At 50.2% G+C, this 21726-nt stretch overlaps 1 protein-coding gene across 2 annotated transcripts in view; it reads left to right on the top strand.

Annotated features, from left to right (window-relative positions):
• Positions 1-8003, top strand: part of LIMK1 (LIM domain kinase 1) — a 42688-nt gene extending 34685 nt beyond the window's left edge. For both annotated transcript variants that reach the window (XM_032756772.2, XM_032756779.2), the window contains 4 exons: positions 1794-1950; positions 6056-6111; positions 6366-6523; positions 6613-8003. In XM_032756772.2, the coding sequence (XP_032612663.1) occupies positions 1794-1950; positions 6056-6111; positions 6366-6523; positions 6613-6775 (534 nt within the window). In that variant the 3' untranslated portion in view covers positions 6776-8003. The remainder of the gene's footprint in view (positions 1-1793; positions 1951-6055; positions 6112-6365; positions 6524-6612) is intronic.
• Positions 8004-21726: the final 13723 nt, after the last annotated feature.

The raw sequence follows: 21726 nt of genomic DNA, 5'->3' as shown, positions 1-21726 counted from the left end.
GTGCTGGCGGGTGCCTGTAGTCTCAGCTACTCATGAGGCTGAGGCAGAATTGCTTGAACCCAGGAGGTGGAGGTTGCTGTGAGCCAAAATCACGTCACTGCACTCCAGCAACAGAGTGGGACTCCATCTCAAAAAAAATAAAAAAATAAAAAACATAGACCTGTGTTAGCTTACACCTGTAATCCTAGCACTTTGGGAGTCCAAGGTGGGCAGATTGCTTAAGCCTAGGAGTTTGAGACCAGCCAGGCAACATGGCAAAACCCCGTCTCTACAAAAAAATAGAAAAAATTGGCCGGGCGCGGTGGCTCACGCTTGTAATCCCAGCACTTTGGGAGGCCGAGGCGGGCGGATCACGAGGTCAGGAGATCGAGACCACGGTGAAACCCCGTCTCTACTAAAAATACAAAAAATTAGCCGGGCGTGGTGGGGGGCACCTGTAGTCCCAGCTACTCAGAGAGGCTGAGGCAGGAGAATGGCGTGAACCCGGGAGGCGGAGCTTGCAATGAGCCGAGATCGCGCCACTGCACTCCTGCCTGGGTGACAGAACGAGACTCCGTCTCAAAAAAAAAAAAAAAAAAGAAAAAATTAGCTGGCATGGTGGCAAGTACCTATAGTACCAGCTACTCAGGAGGCAGAGGTGGGAGGATCGCTTGAGCCTGGGAAGTCGAGGCTGCAATGAGCTGTGTTCGTGCCACTGCACTCCAGCCTGGGCCATGGGAGGGAGACTCTGCCTCAAAAAAAAAAAAAAAAAATCAAACCTGAAAAGCAAAAAACATAGATCTCACCTGCTTATTGGGAATATTAAAGATAAAATTAGGCCAGGCACGGTGGCTCATGCCTGTAATTCCAGCACTTTGGGAGGCCGAGCTGGGCGGATCACGAGGTCAAGAGATCGAGACCATCCTGGCTAACACGGTGAAACCCCGTCTCTACTAAAAATACAAAAAATCAGCTGGGCATGGTGGCAGGCATCTGTAGTCCCAGCTACTTGGGAGGCTGAGGCAGGAGAATGGCGTGAACCCAGGAGGTGGAGCTTGCAGTGATCTGAGATCGCACCACTGCACTTCAGCCTAGGCAACAGAGCAAGACTCCATCTCAAAAAATAATTAAATAAATAAATAAAGATAAAATTGGGCCAGGCGTGGTGGCGCACTCCTGTAATCCCAGCACTTTGGTAGGCCGCAGTGGGTGGATCACCTCAGGTCAGGAGTTCAAGACCAGCCTAGCCAAGTATGGTGAAACCCGTCTTTACTAAAAATACAAAAATTAGCCAGGCGTGGTGGTGGGCGCCTGTAATCCCAGCTACTCGGGAGGCTGAGGCAGGAGAATCGCTTGAACCTGGGAGGCGGAGGTTGCAGTGAGCCAAGATCACTCCACTGCGCTCCAGCCTGGGCAACAGAGCGAGACTCCGTCTGAAAAAAAATAGTAATAATTCCTGTCTTCTTTCCGAAACAAAGCAGCGTCAGTGCCCTCGTAGGTGGGAGGGAGCGCTTGCAGGAGGGAGTAGTGGGGCCGCCGGGACGGTTTGGGGAGCAAGTAGCGAGGGGGCAGAGGGTGCAGCGTGTGGTGGGAGGGAGGAAGCCACACTGCTATCTTCAGGTGCTTCCAGCAGCTCCATTTGCAAAGAGCCGATGGGTTTAGGGAAGGAAGGGGTCCCCACCCTGTGCCAATACAGCGTATCAGAGGTATGTTCTCTGGTCTGTCTACGGGTTGGCTTGGGGTCCTGGGGAGGGGCAGGCCAAGCGGGCAGTACCAGGATCAGGTCGCAGCATGACCCGGCTTCACCCTCCCAGAACAAGAATGTGGTGGTGGCTGACTTCGGGCTGGCGCGGCTCATGGTGGACGAGAAGACTCAGCCTGAGGGCCTGCGGAGCCTCAAGAAGCCAGACCGCAAGAAGCGCTACACCGTGGTGGGCAACCCCTACTGGATGGCGCCCGAGATGATCAACGGTGAGTGGTTCGGCCCTGCCCATCATGGCCCTCACGGGAAGCCATGGGGGAGCCCAGCAGAGCTGCAACCTCCCAAGCCCCTGGCCCCTCCCAGCCTCCTTGGCTCTTCAGTTACCCTGTGGGTCCTGTTTCTCCTATAAGACACTTAGTGGCAGCCAGGCACGGTGGCTCACGCCTGTAATCCCAGCACTTTGGGAGGCTGAGGTGAGTAGATCGCCTGAGGTCAGGAGTTCAAGACTAGCCTAGCCAACATGGTGAAACCCCCGTTCTTTACTAAAAATACAAAAATTAGCTGGGCATGGTGGCGGGTGCCTGTAATCCCAGCTGCTAGGGAAGCTGAGGCAGGAGAATCGCTTGAGCCCGGGAGGCAGAGGTTGCAGTGAGCCGAGATCGCGCCATTGCACTCCAGCCTGGGCGATGAGCGAAACTCCATCTCAAAAAATAAATAAATAAAAGACACTTAGTGGTTTAAATAAATGATTATACAGTTCTGGAGTCTGAAGTCCAGCGTCAGCCTCACCGGGCTGAAATCAAGGCGCCGGCAGGGTGAGCTCCTTCTACAGGCTCCGGGGCACCTGTTTCCTTACCTTTTCTGGCTCGTGGAGGCTTCCTCATTCCTCATGTTGCTGCCCCCTCCTCTGTCTTCAGGGCTGGCTGCAAAGCATCTTCTCTTCTCTGATCTCTGCATCCATCTCCGCATCTCTTTCCCTGGCTCTAACCTTCCTCCTTCCTTTTTTTTTTTTTTTTTTAAAGAGACAGGGTCTCGCTCTGTTGCCCAGGCTGGAGTGCAGTGGTGCCACCATAGCTCACTGCAGCTTCAGCCTTCTGGGCTCAAACTGTCATCCCACCCCAGCCTTCTGAATAGCTGGGACCACAGGCATGAAACACCACACTCAGCTAATTTTTAAATTTTTAATAGAGACGGAGGTCTCACTATGTTGCCCAGGCTGGTCTCAAACTCCTGGCAATCCACCTGCCTTGGCCTTTCAAAGTGCTGGGATTCCAGGCATGAGCCACCATGCCCGGCCCTCCATCCTTCTGATAGGGTCCCTTATGGTGACATTGGGCCCACCTGGATAATCCAAAATCAGCCCTCCATCTCAAGACCCTCAACTTAATCCCATCTGCAGAGTCCGATGGAAGGTAGGACATATACAAGTCCCAGTGATCAGGACACAGTCATCTTTGGGGACCATAATTCTGTCTCCCACAGGGTCTGCCTCCCTCAGTCCATTTCTTTGCTGTCAGTGGTCCTATATATGCCCAGATTATAGGTTATAAAGTCCTTCTACAAGCAGGTGACACATGAACACAGGTTCAGGGCAGGCAGACCCCAGCCATCACCTCATCATGGTTAACCTAGTTAAATTAGCCTGGCATGTGGTGTGGTGCCTAATGCCTGTGGTCCCAGCTACTCAGGAAGCCAAGGCGGGAGATTTACTTGAGCCAAGGAGATCAAGGCTGCAGTGAGCTGTGATCATACCACTGCATTCTAGCCTGGGCAACAGAGTGAGACCCTGTCTCAAGAAAACAAAAAATAGTCCAGGCACAGTGGCTCACACCTGTAGTTCCAGCACTTTGGGAGGCTGAAGCAGACAGATTGCTTGAGGCCAGGAGTTCGAGACCAGCCTGGCCAACATGGTGAAACCCTGTCTCTACTAAAAATACAAAAATTACCGGGGTGTGGTGGCGCAGCTACTTGGGAGGCTGAGGCAGGAAACTCACTTGAACACAGGAGCAGAGGTTACATTGGGCCAAGATTGCACCACTGCACTCCAGCCTGGGCGACAGAGCAAGACTCTGTCTCAAAAAGAAAAAAAAAACCAGCCTGTAATCCCAGCACTTTGGGAGGCCGAGGTGGGTGGATCACGAGGTCAAGAGGTTGAGACCATCCTGGTCAACATGATGAAACCCTGTCTCTACTAAAAATACAAAAAAATTAGCTGGGCTTGGTGGCACATGTCTGTAGTCCCAGCTACCTGGGAAGCTGAGGCAGGAGAATTGCTTGAACCCGGCACGCGGAGGTTGCAGTGAGCTGAGATTGCACCACTGTACTCCAGCCTGACGACAGAGTGGGACTCTGTCTCAAACATACACACACACACACAGTTAACATAGCCCCCAAAGAAGACTATAAAACAGTCTTAGTGGCCAGGCGCGGTGGTTCACGCTTGTAATCCCAGCACTTTGGGAGGCCAAGGCAGGCGGATCACGAGGTCACGAGTTCGAGACCAGCCTGGCCAACACTGAAACCCCATCTCTACTAAAAATACAAAAATTAGCTGGGCGTGGTGGCGGGCGCCTGTAATCTCAGCTACTCAGGAGGCTGAGGCAGGAGAATTGCTTGAACCCAGGAGGCAGAAGTTGCAGTGGGCGACAGAGCAAGACTCCGTCTCAAAAAACAAAAAAGTCTTAGTGTTTCCTATGTTTAGGGATTAGTGTGAGGATTAAAGGTTGTAAACTCATTTCCACCTAGTTGGCATTCAGTAAATGAGAATTGGCATTTAGTACTAATTGACCCGGTCACTGCAACCCCCCCAGGTTCACCATTCTTCTGCCTCACCTCCGATACTGGACAAGCCCCCACGATCCCGGTGAGACAGGGTTTCACCGTGGTCTCAATTCTCCTGACCTCGTGATCCACCTGCCTCGGCTTCCCAAAGTGCTGGGATTACAGGTGTGAGCCACCGTGCCCTGCCAGTTTTTTGTTTTTGAGATGGAGTCTTGCATTGTCACCCAGGCTGGAGTACAGTGGCGTGATCTCGGCTCACTGCAACCTCCACCTCTTGGGTTCAAGTGATTCTCCTGCCTCAGTTTCCTAAGTAGCTAGGATTACAGGCGCCTGCCACCATGCCTGGCTAATTTTTGTATTTTTAGTAGAGATGGGGTTTCACCATTTTGGCCAGGCTGGTCTCGAACTCCTGACCTCAGGTGATCCACCCACCTCAGCCTCCCAAAGTGCTGGGATTACAGGTGTGAGCCACTGTGCCTGGCCCTGTACCAATTGTTTTTAACATCATTAAGTAGCTGGTATCATTCCCATTTTACAATAAGGAAACTGGCTCAGAGAGTCTGTGTCAGTTTCCTGAGGTTGCTGTAATGAATTGTTAGAAACTTGATTATTTAAAACAACAGAAAATAGTCAGGCACAGTGGCTCACACTTGTAATCCCAGCACTTTGGGAGGCCCAGGCGGGCAGATCACTTGAGGTCAGGAGTTCGAGACCAGCCTGGCCAACATGGTGAAACAGCGTCTCTACTAAAAATACAAAAATTAGCCGGGCATGGTGGCACACACCTGTAATCCCAGCTACTCGGGAAATTGAGGCAGGAGAATCACTCGAACCCAGGAGGCAGAGGTTGCAGTGAGCCATAATCGTGCCACTGCACTCTAGCCTGGGCGACAAAGCAAGACTCCATCTCAAAGTAAAATAAACAGCAGAAATTTATTCCCTCTTAGTTTTGGAAGCCAGAAGGTTGAAATCCAACAGGGCTGCTCTCCCTCCACGGGGATCTAGGGGAGAATGCATTCCTTGCCTCTTCCACCTTCTGGTGGTTTTGCATTCCTGGGCTTGTGGTGGCGTCACTCCAGTCTCCACCCCTGTCTTCACAGGGCCACCTCCTCCTCTTCTGCTGTGTCTTCTCTGTGTCTCTCTCATGAGGGCATTTGCAGTGGCATTGGGGCCCACCCAGATCATCCAGCACCATCTCATCTCCAGATCCTTAATCCCATCTTCAAACGACCCTTTTTCTGACCCAGTAACATTCACGGATTCCGGAGACTTGACGTGGTTGCCTTTTGGGACCAGCACAGAGCACAGAGTTCATGACTTGTGCAAAGTCATGCAGCTGATCGGTGCCTCGAACTCCTTGTCCAGGGCTCTGCCCCTTGCTCCTCAGAGCTCCCAAAGGCTTGCTCAGACCTGGTGGGGTTGGGGGAAAGCCTAAGCCTGGGTTCCCATAGAGGTTGCCGGCATCTGCCTCCTGGGCCTGGACCTCCCGGCCGGGGCATCCTCCCAGCTGGCCCGGTCCCCTGCCTTTTGGCATCCCTGGCACCCCTGGCACCCCCGTGTGTTCATCTGCTGACAGTCAGTCTCTTTGTCCAGGCCGCAGCTATGATGAGAAGGTGGATGTGTTCTCCTTTGGGATCGTCCTGTGCGAGGTAGGTCCAGGGGTGGGTAGCAGCAGTGTCGAGGCCTGGGCTCCTCCATACTCACCCAGGCTGCAGGCTCAGCATCTGCAGGGGCCTCATGCCAGGAAGGCTGCCCACAGCAAGGCATGGGCTGGCCCCTGTGGGGTACCGCAGTCAGGCTGCAGCCAGGCCCGGTGCCACCTGCCCTCAAGCCACCTGGATGGCACCGAGACGCCCAGGCTGAGGGCCCTCCTGGAGTAACTGCTGGGCCTTGTGCTGGACAGATCATCGGGCGGGTGAACGCAGACCCCGACTACCTGCCCCGCACCATGGACTTTGGCCTCAACGTGCGAGGGTTCCTGGACCGCTACTGCCCCCCAAACTGCCCCCCGAGCTTCTTCCCCATCACCGTGCGCTGTTGCGATCTGGACCCCGAGAAGAGGTGAGTAGGATGGGGCCCTGGCCTGGGAGACGGTGGGGCCGATTCCCGGGAGAGCCAGACCCACCGTTCCCCACCCGCCTGTCACTCAGGCCGTCCTTCGTGAAGCTGGAACACTGGCTGGAGACCCTCCGCATGCACCTTTCCGGCCACCTGCCACTGGGCCCACAGCTGGAGCAGCTGGACAGAGGTTTCTGGGAGACCTACCGGCGCGGCGAGAGTGGACTGCCTGCCCACCCTGAGGTCCCCGACTGAGCCAGGGCCACTCAGCCACCCCTGTCCCCACCTCCGGAGAATCCACCCCCGCCAGATTCCTCCGTGGGAGGTGGCCCTCAGCTGGGACAGTGGGGGCCCAGGCTTCTCCTCAGAGCCAGGCCCTGACTTGCCTTCTCCCACCCCGTGGACCGCTTCCCCTGCCTTCTCTCTGCCGTGGCCTGGAGCCGGCCCAGCTGCACACACACACCATGCTCTCGCCCTGCTGTAACCTCTGTCTTGGCAGGGCTGTCCCCTCTCGCTTCTCCTTGCATGAGCTGGAGGGCCCATGTGAGTTATGCCCCTTTCCACAGGCCGCTGCCCCAGCAACCCTGTGCACGCTCCACCTGTCTGGTCCGTAGCTCCCTGGAGGCTGGGCCAGGAGGCAGCCTCCGAACCATGCCCCATATAACGCTTGGGTGCATGGGAGGGCGCACATCAGGGCAGAGGCCAAGTTCCCACGTGTCTGTGTTCCCAGGAACCAAACGGGGAGTCTGGGGCCCGTTTTCCCCCCAGGGGGTGTCTAGGTAGCAACAGGTATCGAGGACTCTCCAAACCCCCAAAGCAGAGAGAGGGCTGATCCCCTGGGGCAGAGGTCCCCAGTGGCTGAGCAAACAGCCCCTTCTCTCGCTTTGGGTCTTTTTTTTGTTTCTTTCTCAAAGCCACTTTAGTGAGAAGCAGGTACCAAGCCTCAGGGTGAAGGGGGTCCCTTGAGGGAGTGTGGAGCTGTGGTGCCCGGGCCGGCGCTGATGGGGAGGAGCCAGCTCGGGCAGCGAGAGGATAGGCACAGTGGACAGGGCAGGTGGCCACCAGCAGCTCAGCCCTCGCAGTCATCTCAGAGCCCCTTCCCGGGCCTCTCCCCCAAGGCTCCCTGCCCCTCCTCATGCCCCTCTGTCCTCTGCGTTTTTTCTGTGTAATCTATTTTTTAAGAAGAGTTTGTATTATTTTTTCATACGGCTGCAGCAGCAGCTGCCAGGGGCTTGGGGTTTTATTTTTGTGGCGGGCGGGGGTGGGAGGGCCATTTTGTCACTTTGCCTCAGTTGAGCATCTAGGAAGTATTAAAACTGTGAAGCTTTCTCAGTGCACTTTGAACCTGGAAAACAATCCCGACAGGCCCGTGGGACCATGACTTAGGGAGGTGGGACCCACCCACCCCCATCCAGGAACCATGACGTCCAAGGAACCAAACCCAGACGCAGAACAATAAAATAAATTCCATACTCCCCACCCAGGTCCTGCGTGGCGATGTGTGTCTGGGGCCCTGGGGAAATAGTCAAGGTAAGAGGAGTTAGTCTTCCCTGACCAGAAGACAAGGATGAGTATGGTGGCTCATGCCTGTAATCCCAGCACTCTGGGAGGCTGAGACAGGACTCCTTAAGCCCAGGAGTTCAAGACCAGTCTGGATAACATAGTGAGATCCTGTCTCTACAAAAAAAATTTTTAAATTAGTTGGGCAGAGGCCAGGTGTGGTGGCTCATGCCTGTAATCCCAGCACTTTGGGAGGCAGAGGCGGGTGGATCACCTGAAGTCAGGAGTTCGAGACCAGCCTGGCCAACATGGTGAAAATTCATCCCTACCAAAAATACAAAAATTAGCCAGGCGTGGTGGCACGTGCCTGTAGTCCTAGCTACTTGGGAGACTGAGGCAGGAGAATTGCTTGGACCCGAAAGGCAGAGGTTGCAGTGAGCCGAGATGGCACCATTCCACTCCAGGCTGGGCAACAGAGCAAGACTTTGTCTCCAAAAAAAAAAAAAAAAAAAATTGGGCAGGCCAGGCACAGTGGCTCACGCCTGTAATCCCAGCCCTCTGGGAGGCTGAGGCAGGAGGATCGCCTGAGGTCAGAAGTTTGAGAACAGCCTGACTGACATAGTGAAGCCCCATCTCTACTAACAATACAAAATTAGCCAGGTGTGATGGCACATGCCTGAAATCCCAGCTACTTGGGGGGCTGAGGCAGGATAATTGCTTGAACCCAGGAGGCAGAGGTTGCAGTGAGCCAAGATTGCACCATTGCACCCCAGCCTGGGCAACAAGAGCGAAACTCCATCTCAAAAAAAAAAAAAAATTAGTTGGGCATGGTGGCATGCACCTATAGTCCCAGCTACTCAGGAGGCTGAGGTGGGAGGATCCTTTGAGCCCAAGAGATCAAGGCTGCAATGAGCCATGCTTGCACCACTGCACTCCAGCCTGGGCAACAAAACAAGACTCTGTCTCAAAAAAAAAAAAAAAAAAAAAGGGATGGAGGGGCAGCAAGGGGCCCATCAGGGGATGTAGAGGGGAAGAGAGCACAGCCCAGTTTTAGGTGGAGCTGAGGTGGTGGCCCAGCCAGGACAAGTGAAGATTCTTCAAAAGCTGGGTTTGGAGGGCCGCGCGTATTCCAGAGGTACTGCTTTCATACTTAATGTTTTCTTGTAAAACACGCCTGTAATCCTAGCACTTTGGGAGGCCAAGGTGGGCTGATCATCTGAGGTCGGGGGTTCAAGACCAACCTGACCAACATGGAGAAACCCCGTCTACTAAAAATACAAAAAATTAGCCAGGTGTGGTGGCGCATGCCTGTAATCCCAGCTACTGGGGAGGCTGAGGTAGGAAAATCGCTTGAACCTGGGAGGTGGAAGTTGCGGTGAGCCGAGATCATGCCATTACACTTCAGCCTGGGCAACAAGAGCGAAACTCCATCTCAAACAAAACAAAACAAAACTAAACTAAAGGGTCCTATCAAGAAGATGGGCTGCACGTGATGGCTCACACCTAGTATCCCAGTGCTTCAGGAAGCCGAGGTGGAAGGATCACTTGAGGCGAGGAGTTCAAGATCAGCCTGGGCAACGTAGCAAGACCCTGTTTTTACCCAAAAAATAAAAAAAATATCCAGATGCTGTGGTATGTGCCTGTAGTACCAGCTACTCAGAGGCTGAGGCAGGAGGATCGCTTGAGCCTGGGAGGTCAAGGCTGCAGTGAGCTGTGATCATGCCACTACACTCCAGCCTGGGTGACACAGCAAGACCTTGTCTCAAAAATAAATAAAAAATTTTGAAAACACACTAGGTATTGCAAATATAGGGCATTTAATTTGGTGTTTTGTTTCTGTTTTGTTGTTATTGTTTTGAGACAGGTCTCACTCTGTCACCCAGGCTGGACACTGCACAATCATGGCTCACTGCAGCCTCAACATCTGGGTCGAGCAATCCTCCCACCTCAGCTTCTCAGGTAGCTGAGACTATAGAAGCAAGCCACCACATCAAGTTAATTAAAAAAATTTTTTTGAGAGGCCAGGCATGGTGGCTCACGCCTGTAATCCCAGCACTTTGGGAGGCCGAGGCAGGCGGATCACCTGCAGTCAGGAGTTCAAGACCAGCCTGGCCAACATGGTGAAACCCCACCTCTACTAAAAATACAAAAATTAGCCATGTGTGGTGGCAGGCGCCCATAATCCCAGCTACTCGGGAGGCTGTGACAGGAGAATCGCTTGAACCTGGGAGGCGGAGGTTGCAGTTAGCCGAGATCACGCCATTGTACTCCAGCCTGGGTGACAAGAGTGAAACTCCATCTCAAAAAAAAAAAGTTTAGAGACAAGGTCTCACTTTCTTGCCTAGGCTGGCCTCAAACTCCTGGGCTCAAGCAGTCTCCTGGGCCTCCCAAAGTGCTGGGATTACAGGCATGAGCCTCCATGTTCAGCCGCATTTAATACGAGAAAATTTTTTTTCTTGAGACGGAGTCTTGCTCTGTCGCCCAGGCTGGAGTGCAGTGGCATGATCTTCGCTCACTGCAAGCTCCGCCTCCCGGGTTCACGCCATTCTCCTGCCTCAGCCTCCCAAGTAGCTGGGACTACAGGTGCCTGCCACCACGCCCGGCTAATTTTTTCTATTTTTAGTAGAGACATGGTTTCATTGTGTTAGCCAGGATGGTCTTGATCTCCTGACCTCGTGATCCGCCCATCTCGGCCTCCCAAAGTGCAAGGATTACAGGCGTGAGCCACTGCACCCGGCCAATACGGGGAAATTTTTACATGGCTGTTGAAAGACAGAGGAATAGCCCAAAAGTGGATACTTAGATAACCCAGAGATGATTGCAGGAGAGAGCTACCACCCTCGGCGGGGGGGATTGATGGAGAGAGGTGATCACTTGAGTTACCTAATGTTGCATAGGAAATCACCTCTCAACTTGGTTTCTTAAAGTAACAGTGATCACTCATTGCTCACGATTTCTTTTTTTTTCTTTTTGAGACAGAGTCTCGCTCTGTCACCCTGGCTGGAGTGCAGTGGTGTGATCTCGGCTCACTGCAAGCTCCACCTCCCAGGTTCATGCCATTCTCCTGCCTCAGCCTCCTGAGTAGCTGGGATTACAGGCACCCGCCACTGCACCCAGCTAATTTTTTGTATTTTTAGTAGACATGGGGTTTCACTGTGTTAGCCAGGATGGTCTCGATCTCCTGACCTCGTGATCTGCCCGCCTTGGCCTCCCAAAGTGCTGGGATTAAAGGCGTGAGCCACGGCGCCCGGCTTGATTTCTGTTTGTCAAGAATTTGGGAGTCATTTGGGTGGGGGATTTGGATGTGGGGGTCTCTCCTGGGGCTGCAGTCCTTTGAGGGTGTAACTGGGGTGAAGGTCCCTTCCGAGAACCCTCCTATGTGACTCACTCACATGGTGGGCAATTTGGTGCTAGCAGTTGATTCTACAGAGCAAAACGGGCTTGAGCCAATGTGCTACAAGCCAATACTATGACACCAGGCTTTTGGTTTTTTGTTTTTATTTTTATTTTTATTTTATTTATTTATTTATTTATTTTTTTGACGGAGTTTCGCTTTTGTTGCCCAGGCTGGAGTGCAATGGCACAATCTGAGCTCACCGCAACCTCCGCCTCCCAGGTTCAAGCGATTCTCCTGCCTCAGCCTCGGGCATGTGCCACCACACCCAGCTAATTTTTGTATTTTCAGTAGAGACAGGGTTTCTCCATGTTGGCCAGGCTGGTCTTGAACTCTTGACCTTAGGTGATCCGCCCGCCTCAGCCTCCCAAAGTGCTGGGATTACAGGCGTGAGCCACCATGCCCGGCTGGTTTTTTGTTTTTATTATTATTATTTTTTTTTTTTTTGAGACACAATCTCATTCTGTCACCCAGGCTGGAGTGCAGTGGCACAATCTCGGCTCACTGCAAGCTCCACCTCCCAGGTTCAAGGGATTCTCATGCCTCAGCCTCCCTAGTAGCTGGGACTACAGGCGTGTGCCACCACACATGTCTAATTTTTATACCTTTAGTAGAGACAGGGTTTCACTATGTTGGCCAGGCTGGTCTCAAACTCCTGACCTCAAGTGATCCACCTGCGTCAGCCTCTCAAAGTGCTGGGATTACAAGCATGGGCAACCACACCTGGCCAGTTTTTTGTTTTTAAAGTTGGAATCTCACTGTGTTGTCCCGGCTGGTCTTGAACTCCAAGGCTCAAATGATCCTCCTGCCTCGACCTCCCAAAGTGCTAGGCTTACAGTCATGAGCCACCACGCCCAGCTGACACCAGGCTTTTGAGAAAAGAATAGCTTTATTGCAAGTCAGCCAATAAGGAGACAGAAGTCTAACTCAAATCTGTTCCCCTGTGCCGGCTTTAAGGCGGTAATTTTATTAGGAAAGGTTTAGGGGGTGGATTCTGAGATTAGGTGATTGGTGGAAGGAAAGGGGAGGCCTGGAAAGTGCTCAGGCATGCGCAGTTCCCTCTTCATGTTACCTCATGGGGGGCATGTGCAAATTCTGGGGGTGGTTAGTATGTAACATGCAGTGGAAATTCGGGCTGTGACATCAGCAAGCTTGTTCTGTGCAAACTGCCGTTGGCCATATTGGTTCCAATCTATTTCAGCCAGCGTGTTAATCCCACCAGCAGATGAATTTCAGCATTTCTGCAAGTCGTTTCTTTTTTTATCTGCTATCCTGCAAACTGGAAAATTTCTGCTAGTCATTGGTTTCTTTAACTCTTTCGGGCACGGTTTCACTGGTAGGAGGCCTCAGTTTATCCCATGGGCCTCTCCATAGGGCTACTTCAGAGTCCCCACAGCAGCCTCCAAAATGAATATCCCAGCAGAGAAAAAGAAAAGTGCCACTAGGGGCCGGGCGTGGTGGCTCACGCCTGTAATCCCAGCACTTTGGAAGGCTGAGGCAGGAGGATCCCTTGAGCCCAGGAGTTCAAGCCAGCCTGGGCAATGTAGGGAGACCCTATCTCTACTTAAAAAAACAATAAAAAGAAATTAGGCTGGGCGTGGTGGCTCATGCCTGTAATCCCAGCACTTTGGGAGGCCAAGGCAGGTGGATCATGAGGTCAGGAGTTTGAGACAAGCCTGGCCAAGATTGTGAAACCCTGTCTCTACTAAAAACACAAAAATTAGCCAGGCACAGTGGCGGGCTCCTGTAATCCCAGCTACTCAGGAGGCTGAGGCAGGAGAATTGCTTCAACCCGGGAGGCGGAGGTTGCAGTGAGCCAAGATCGTGCCACTGTACTCCAGCCTGACAAAGCAAGACTCCATCTCAAAAAAGAAAAAGAATGAAAGAAAGAAAGAAGAAACAAAGAAAGAAAGAAAAGAAGGAGAAAGAAAGAAAGAAAGAAGAAAGAAAGAAATAAATAAAGAAAGAAAGAAAGAAAGAGAGAGAGAGAGAAGGAAATTAGCTAGGTATGGTGGCACACACCTGTGGTCCCAGCTATTTGGGAGGCTGAGGCAGGAGGATTGGTTGAGCCCAGAAGGTCAAGGCTACAATGAGCCGGACTGTACCATTGCACTCCAGCCTGGGCAACAGAGTAAGATGCTATCTCAAAAAAAGAAAAGAGGCCAGGTGCGGTGGATCACGCCTGTAATCCCAATATTTTGGGAGGCCAAGACAGGATCCCTTGAGGCCAGGAGTTTGAGACCAGCCTGGCCAACTTGGCAAAACCCTGTCTCTACCAAAAAATACAAAAATTAGCTGGGCGCGGTGGCCCACACCTGTAATCCCACCTACTTGGGAGGCTGAGGCAGGAGAATCACTTGAACCTGGGAGGTAGAGGTTACAGTGAGCCAAGATTGCACTATTGCACTCCAGCCTGAGCAACAGAGCAAGACTCCATCTCAAAAAAAAAGAAAAAATTACAGCTAGCCAACTGCCCACAAGCGCAGCTCTGGGTGCATTGCTTATGAGTTAACTCCTGCTTTGCAAGGAGCAGCTCTGGTTCAATAAAAGATTGCTGTTTAACACCACCAGCTTACCCTTGAATTCTTTGAGTGAAACCACAAACCCTCCCAGGCTAATCCACAATTTGGGGGCTTAGCTATATGCCTGTATCGGTACTAATTATCTTCATTATTGTAGCTTTGTCGTAACTTTCGAAATTGAGAAATGTGAGCCTTCCAACTTTGTTTTCCTTTTTCTAGATTGTTTTGGCTATAATGAATTTCCTTGAATTTCCACAAGAATTTTTTTTTAAGTGCTGAGATCTCAGCTCACTGCAACCTCTGCCTCCTGGGTTCAAGCAATTCTCCCAACTTAGCCTCCCAAGTAGCTGGGACTAGAGGCATGCACCACCATGCTAATTTTTGTATTTTTAGTAGAGATGGGGTTTCACCATGTTGTCCAGGCTGGTCTCGAACTCCTCGCCTCAAGTGATCCACCCACCTCAGGCTCCCAAAGTGCTGGGATTACAGATGTGAGCCACCATGCCCAGCCTCCACATAAATTTTTAGGATGAGCTTGTCAATTTCTGAAAACAAGCCAGCTGGGGATTTGTTTGTTTGGTTGGTTGGTTGTTTAGACACGAGATGCCACACTGTCACCCAGACTGGAGTGCAGTGGCACAACTGCTAGCTCACTGCAGCCTGGAACTCCTAGGTTCAAGTGATCCTCTCATCTCAGCCTCCTGAGTACCAGGGAATACAGACACATGCCACCATGCCCTGCTAATTTTTTAATTTTTGTAGAGACATGGTCTCAAACTCCTGACCTACCAGGCTGATCTTTTTTTTTTTTTTTTGAGATGGACGCTCATTCTGTCGCCCAGGCTGGAGTGCAATGGCGCAACCTCACCTCACTGCAACCTCTGCCTCCTAGGTTCAAGTAATTCTCCTGCCTCAGCCTCTCAAGTAGCTGATGGGCATGGGCGCCTGCCACCATGCCCGGCTAATTTTTCATATTTTTAGTAGAGATGGGGTTTCACCATGTTGGCCAGGCTGGTCTCAAACTCCTGGCCTCAAGTGATCCTCCTGCTTCAGCCTCCCACAGCACTGGAATTACAGGCGTGAGCCACTGCTCCTGGTACAGCTGAGGATTTTGATAGGGATTGGTTTATATCTATATGTGAACTGGGGAATACTGGAATATCAACATCATAATAATATTAAGTCTTCCAGGCCAGGCATGGTGGCTCACACCTGTAATCCCAGCACTTTGGGAGATCGAGGCAGGTGGATCAATTGAGGTCAGGAGTTCAAGACCAGGCTGGCCAACATGGCAAAACCCCGTCTCTGCTAAAAATACAAAAATTAGCCAGGTGTGGTGGTGTGTGCCTGTAGTCCCAGCTACTTGGGAGGCCGAGGCAAGAGGATCCCTTGAACCTGGTAGGCAGAGGTGGCAGTGAGCCTAGATTGCACCACTGTACTCCAGCCTGGGTGAAAGAGCAAGGCTCTGTCTCAAAAAAAAAAAAAAAAAAAAAAAAAGGAAGAAGAAGGAGGAGGAGGAGGAAGAGAGGGAGGAGAAGAAGAGGAAAAAGAAGAAGGAGAAGGAAGGAGGGAGGGAAAGAAGGAAGGAAGAAGGAGGAAGGAGGAAGAAGAAGAAATACCTGAAACTGGGTAATTTTTTTTTTTTTAGAAAGGATCTTGCTCTGTTGCCCAGGCTGGAGTGCAGTGGCACAATCTTGGCTCACTGTAACCACCACCTCCTGGGTTCAAGCAATTTTCATGCCTCAGCCTCCTGAGTAGCTGGGATCCAGATGTGCACACCACGCCCAGCTAATTTTTATATTTTTAGTAGAGACAGGGTTTCATCATGTTGGCCAGGCTGGTCTCGAACCCCTGACCTCAGGTGATCAATCTGCCTCAGCCTCCCAAGTGCTGCAATTACAGGCGTGTGAGCCACTGTGTCTGGTTTCAAAAATACCATTTAATGGCTGACAATTACTTGCCCTGAAATATGAAACAAAATTCATTTACTACATTGTTTTTAAGATAGCACCTGGCCTTCGGTAATCGGAAATAATGATTTCCTATAAATAAAAACCACTGCAGTGCTTTTAGTGATTAGTGTACGTAGAGTTTTTCCCCCGGCTGTGACATCATATTATTAAAAGCATTAAGCACTTGGAATTCATGCTATAGTTGATTTATAAGTTACATAATGTACAAAGCTCCTTTTATAAGAATGTTTTGTGGTCACAATTACTTCAAAACCCAATTACATTCAAATAATCTAATAGCTCATGCTTTGGCAATTATAGAAGTGTGATTTTGACACATAGAAATTTTATGAGGTTAGCAAATAAAAAATGCTATAAAAGAGGTGAACAATGGTTCCTCTGTTTAAATGTAGAGTGCAACAATATTTAGGTAATATTTTTCAGTTAATATAATCAGCCTAGAATATAGCATTGTAAATCATACAGTGTTTTAGAAATACGGATCTAAAGAAGGTAATACCTTTTCCAAATTATAAAATTTTGGCAAATCAATACAGTACTTTGTAATACAATAAAACTATGTTTTTGTTGGAGTCATATATGACTTTAATAATAATTTCCACTGCAAAAGTACCACCTAAGTACTAAATCAAATTATGAAGGCTTTTCATGACAGTTTATAACAGAGTCAGTTGTTTTACACAAATTAATATGGCTTTTAAAAAATTATATAATTTCTTGGCCGGGCACACTGGCTCATGCCTGTAATCCCAGCACTTTGTGGGGCTGAGACCGGCAAATTCCTGAGCTCAGGAGTTTGAGACCAGCATGGACAACATGGCAAGACCCTGTCTCTAAAAATAAAAATGTTTTAAAAGCTGCAGGGTTAACACAGTAGAGAAATCATGAGCATATAAAATGTGCTACATTTCCTTCTGGGATTGGTCCAAAACTGCTCACAAAAAGCTTTAAAACTCTACTTTAAGACGCTCCAGCCACGCGCGGTGGCTTACGCCTGTAATCCCAGCACTTTGGGAGGCCGAGGCAGGCGAATCACAAGGTCAGGAGTTCGAGACCAGCCTGGCCAACATGGTGAAACCCCGTCTCTACTAAAAATACAAAAAAAAATTACCTGGGCATAGTGGCAGGCGCCTGTAATCCTAGGTACTCGGGAGGCTGAGGCAGGAGAGTCGCTTGACTCTGGGAGGCGGAAGTTGCAGTGAGCCAAGATCGTGCTACTGCACCCCAGCCCAGGCGACAAACTGAGACTCCGTCTCAAAAAAAAAAAAAAAAAAAAAATTCCAATACCAAATTAAAGCCATTTTTCAAGTATTGGTAAATCTTCCATAAACAGGGCAACCCTTAATGATCAATAGGTCATTCGGCTGGGGCTTATGCTGGTGGATCTCTTTTATTTAAAGCTCCAAACTCAGCTGGGCTTGGTGGTTCATGCCTGTAATCCCAGCACTTTGGGAGGCCAAGGCAGGTGGATCACCTGAGGTCAGAAGTTCGAGACCAGCCTGGCCAACATAGTGAAACCCCCCGTCTGTACTAAAAATACAAAAATTAGCCAGGCGTGGTACACAGAAAAAAAAAAAGTCAATTATCCTATTTGGGGATTTAAATTATATATTTTTTTTATTTTTTTGAGACAGTTTCACTCTGTCACCCAGTCTGGAGTGCAGTGGTACAATCTTAGCTCACTGCAACCTCCACCTCCTGAGTTCAAGCGATTATCCTGCCTCAGCCTCCTGAGTAGCTAGGATTACAGGCACCAGCCACCACACCTGGCTAATTTTTGTATTTTTTGTAGAGACAGGGTTTCACCATGTTGGCTAGGCTGGTCTCAAACTCCTGGCCTCAAGTGATCTGCCTGCTTCGGCCTCCCAAAGTGCTGGGATTACAGGAGTGAGCCACCACACCACCTGGACCAGCCTTTTCCTCTATAAATTAAAAAAAAAAAAAAAAAAAAAGGCCAAGTGCAGAGGTTCATGCCCATAATCCCAGCACTTTGGGATGGATCACTGTAATTCCAGCTACTCAGGAGGCTGAGGCAGGAGGATCACTTGAACCCAGGGGTCTGAGGTTGCAGTGAACCAAGATTGCACCACTGCACTCCAGCCTGGGCAACAGAGCAAGACTCCATCTCAAAAACAAAGAAAAAAGAAAAAGGCCAGGCAAAGTGACTTACATCTGTAATCCCAGTACTTTGGGAAGCTGAGGCAGGAGGATTGCTTGAGCCCAGGAGTTCAAGGCTGCAGTGAGCTATAATTGCACCACTGCGCTGCAGCCTAGGTGACAGAGCCAGACCCTGTCTCATAAAAAAAAAAAAAAAGAAAGAAAAAAGAAAAAGAAAAAGAAAAGAAAGAGAAGAAAAGTGCCAAATTGTTTCTCAAAGCAGTTCTAGTGATTTACGGTCTCATTTGCAGTATATCAGATTCTTCGTTGTCCAGATCTTTTCAATTTTTTACAGACTAACAGGTACAATACAGTATCTTACTGTGGTACTAATTTGAGTTTCCCTGATTTCCTCTATAGTTGAGCATCTTTATGTGTTTATTGGCCACTCATATTTCTTCAGATCTTCTGCCTGCCTGCCTTCCTTCCTTCCTTCCTCTCTTCCTCCCTTCCTCCCTCCCACCCTCCCTTCCTTCCTTTTTTTTTTTTTTGAGACGGAGTCTCGCTCTGTCGCCCAGGCTGGAGTGCAGTGGTGGGACCTCGGCTCACTACAAGCTCCGCCTCCCAGGTTAAAGCGATTCTCCTGCCTCGGCCTCCCGAGTAGCTGAGACTACAGGCGCCCACCACCACGCCCAGCTAATTGTTTGTATTTTCAGTAGAGACGGGTTTTCACCGTGTTAGTCAGGGTGGTCTCCGATCTCCTGACTTCGTGATCCGCCCACCTCAGCCTCCCAAAGTGCTGGGATTACAGGTGTGAGCGTGAGCCACCGTGCCTGGCCCCTTCCTTTTTTTAAAAAGATAGACGGGTGCTCCCTTTGGCAGCACATATACTAAAAAGAGAGACAGGAAGGCCAGTCACAGTGGCTCACACCTGTAATCCCAGCACTTTGAGAGGCTGAGGCTGGTGGATCACCTGAGGTCAGAAGTTTGAGACCAGCCTGGCCAACACGGTGAAACACTGTCTCTACTAAAAATACAAAATTAGCCGGGTGTGGTAGCGCATGCCTGTAATCCCAGCTACTCAGGAGGCTGAGGCAGGAGAATCAATGAACCCGGGAAGCGAAAGTTGCAGTGAGATGAGATCGCGCCATTGCACTCCAGCCTGGGCAGCAAGAGTAAAACTCCGTCTCAAAAAACAAAAAAATTTCTTAAGTTTTGTGAACAAATATTTCATAATTTTCTCTACTGAGGTCTTAACACTTTTCTTTTTACATTTTACAGAATACTTCATATCTTGTCTCTCCCTTTTTTTTTTTGCAATCACCTTGAAAACATTAAGATTCAGATGGTCCTCTAATTTTCCTGTCTCCTATTATCCTTTGTGGTGTGTGTGTGTGTGTGTGTGTGTGTGTGTGTGTGTGTGTGTGTTTGAGACAGAGTCACTCTGCTGGACAGGCTGCAGTGCAGTGGTGGCATCTCGGCTTGCTGCAACCTCCGCCTCCTGGGCTCAAGTGATTCTCCTGCTTCAGCCTCCCGAGTAGCTGGGATTACCGGCATGCGCCACCACACCCGGCTAATTTTTGTATTTTCAGTAGAGACGGGATTTCACCGTGTTGGCCAGGCTGGTTTCAAACTCTTTTTTTTTGGAGACGGAGTCTCGCTCTGTCGCCCAGGCTGGGGTGCAGTGGCGGCCGATCCTGGCTCACTGCAAGCTCCGCCTCCCCGTTTCACGCCATTCTCCTGCCTCAGCCTCCTGAGTAGCTGGGACTACAGGCGCCTGCCACCACACCCAGCTAATTTTTTCTATTTTTAGTAGAGACAGAGTTTCACTGTGTTATCCAGGAAGGCCTCGATCTCCTGACCTCGTGATCCGCCTGCCTCAGCCTCCCAAAGTGCTGGGATTACAGGTGTGAGCCACTGCGCCCGGCCGTGGTTTCAAACTCTTGACCTCAAGTGATCTGCCCACCTCAGCCTCCCAAAGTGCTGGGATTACAGACGTGAGCCACTGCGCCCAGCCTGTTATCCTTTGTTTTTGGAAGGAAGCATTTGAACAAGAGTGACCCTATCTTGAATAGAGGCTGGGTAAAATGAGGCTGAGACCTGCTGGGCTGCATTCCCAGTAGGTGAGACATTCTTATTCACAGGATGAGACAGGAGGTTGGCAGAACTGGTATCACAAGATACGGGTCACAAAGACCCTGCTGATAAAACAGGATGCTGGCAGGGCACAGTGGCTCACTCCTGTAATCCCAGCATTCTGGGAGGCTGAGGCAGGCAGATCACTTGATGCCAGGAGTTCAAGACTAGCCTGGCCAACATGGTGAAACCCTGTCTCTACTAAAAATACAAAAATTACCCAGACATGGTGGCAGGCGCCTGTAATCCCAGCAACTCAGGAGGCTGAGGCAGGAGAATTGCTTGAACTCGGGAGGCAGAAGTTGCAGTGAGCCGAGATCACACCACTGCACTCCAGACTGAGTAACAGAGCTAGACTCCATCGCAAAAAAAAAAAAAAAAAATAGGATGCAGTAAAGAAGCCAGCCCCAAAACCCACCAACGGTGATGAAAGTGACCTCTGGTCATCCTCACTGCTCATTATACACTAATTATAATACATTACCATGCTAAAAGACACTCCCACCAGGACCATGACAGTTTACAAGTGCCATGGCAACACCTGGAAGTTACCCTATCTGGTCTAAAAGAAGGAAGAACTCTTGGTTCTGGGAAATCCCTGCCCTTTCCTGGAAAACTCATGAATAATCCATACTTTGTTTAGCATAGAATGAAGAAATAACTGTAAGTATACTCAGTCAAGCAGTCCATGCCACTGCTCTGCCTATGGAGGAGTCATTCTTTATTCCTTTCCTATTCTTTTTTTTCTTTTTCTTTTTTGAGACAGAGTCCCACTCTGGAGTCCCACAGGCTGGAGTGCAGTGGCACGATCTTGACTCACTGCAACCTCTGCCTCCCAGGTTCAAGCAGTTCTCCTGCCTCACCCTTCCGAGTAGCTGGAATTACAGGTATGCACAACCACACCCAGCTAATTTTTGTATTTTTAATAGAGATGGAGTTTCACCAAGTTGGCCAGGCTGGTCTCGAACTCCTGACCTCAGGTGATCCACCCGCCTCAGCCTCCCAAAGTGCTGGGATTACAGATGTGAGCCACTGCACCTGGCTATTCCTTTACTTTCCTGATAAGCTTGCTTTCAGATCGGGTGTGATGGTTCACATGTGTAATCCCAGCACTTTGGGAGGCCTAAGTGGCAGGACTGCTTGAGCCCAGAAATTCAAGACCAACCAGCACAACATAGTGAGATCATATTTCTATTTAAAAAAAAAAAAAAAAAAAAAAGCTTGGCCAACATGACAAACACCTGCCTCTACTAAAAAATTACAAAAATAGAGCCGGGCGCGGTGGCTCACGCTTGTAATCCCAGCACTTTTGGAGGCCGAGGTGGGCGGATCACGAGGTCAGGAGATCGAGACCACGGTGAAACCCTGTCTCTACTAAAAAAAATACAAAAAATTAGCCGGGCATGGTGGCGGGCGCCTGTAGTCCCAGCTACTCGGAGAGGCTGAGGCAGGAGAATGGTGTGAACCCAGAAGGCGGAGCTTGCAGTGAGCCGAGATTGCGCCACTGCACTCCAGCCTGGGCAACAGACCGAGACTCCATCTCAAAAAAAAAAAAAAATTGTCCAGGCGTGGTGGCTCACGCCT

This window comes from Hylobates moloch, unplaced genomic scaffold, assembly GCF_009828535.3.
Source record: "Hylobates moloch isolate HMO894 unplaced genomic scaffold, HMol_V3 SCAFFOLD_1, whole genome shotgun sequence".
NCBI classification, from domain to species: Eukaryota; Metazoa; Chordata; class Mammalia; order Primates; family Hylobatidae; genus Hylobates; species Hylobates moloch.
This window is presented reverse-complemented; position numbering and strand designations above follow the sequence as displayed.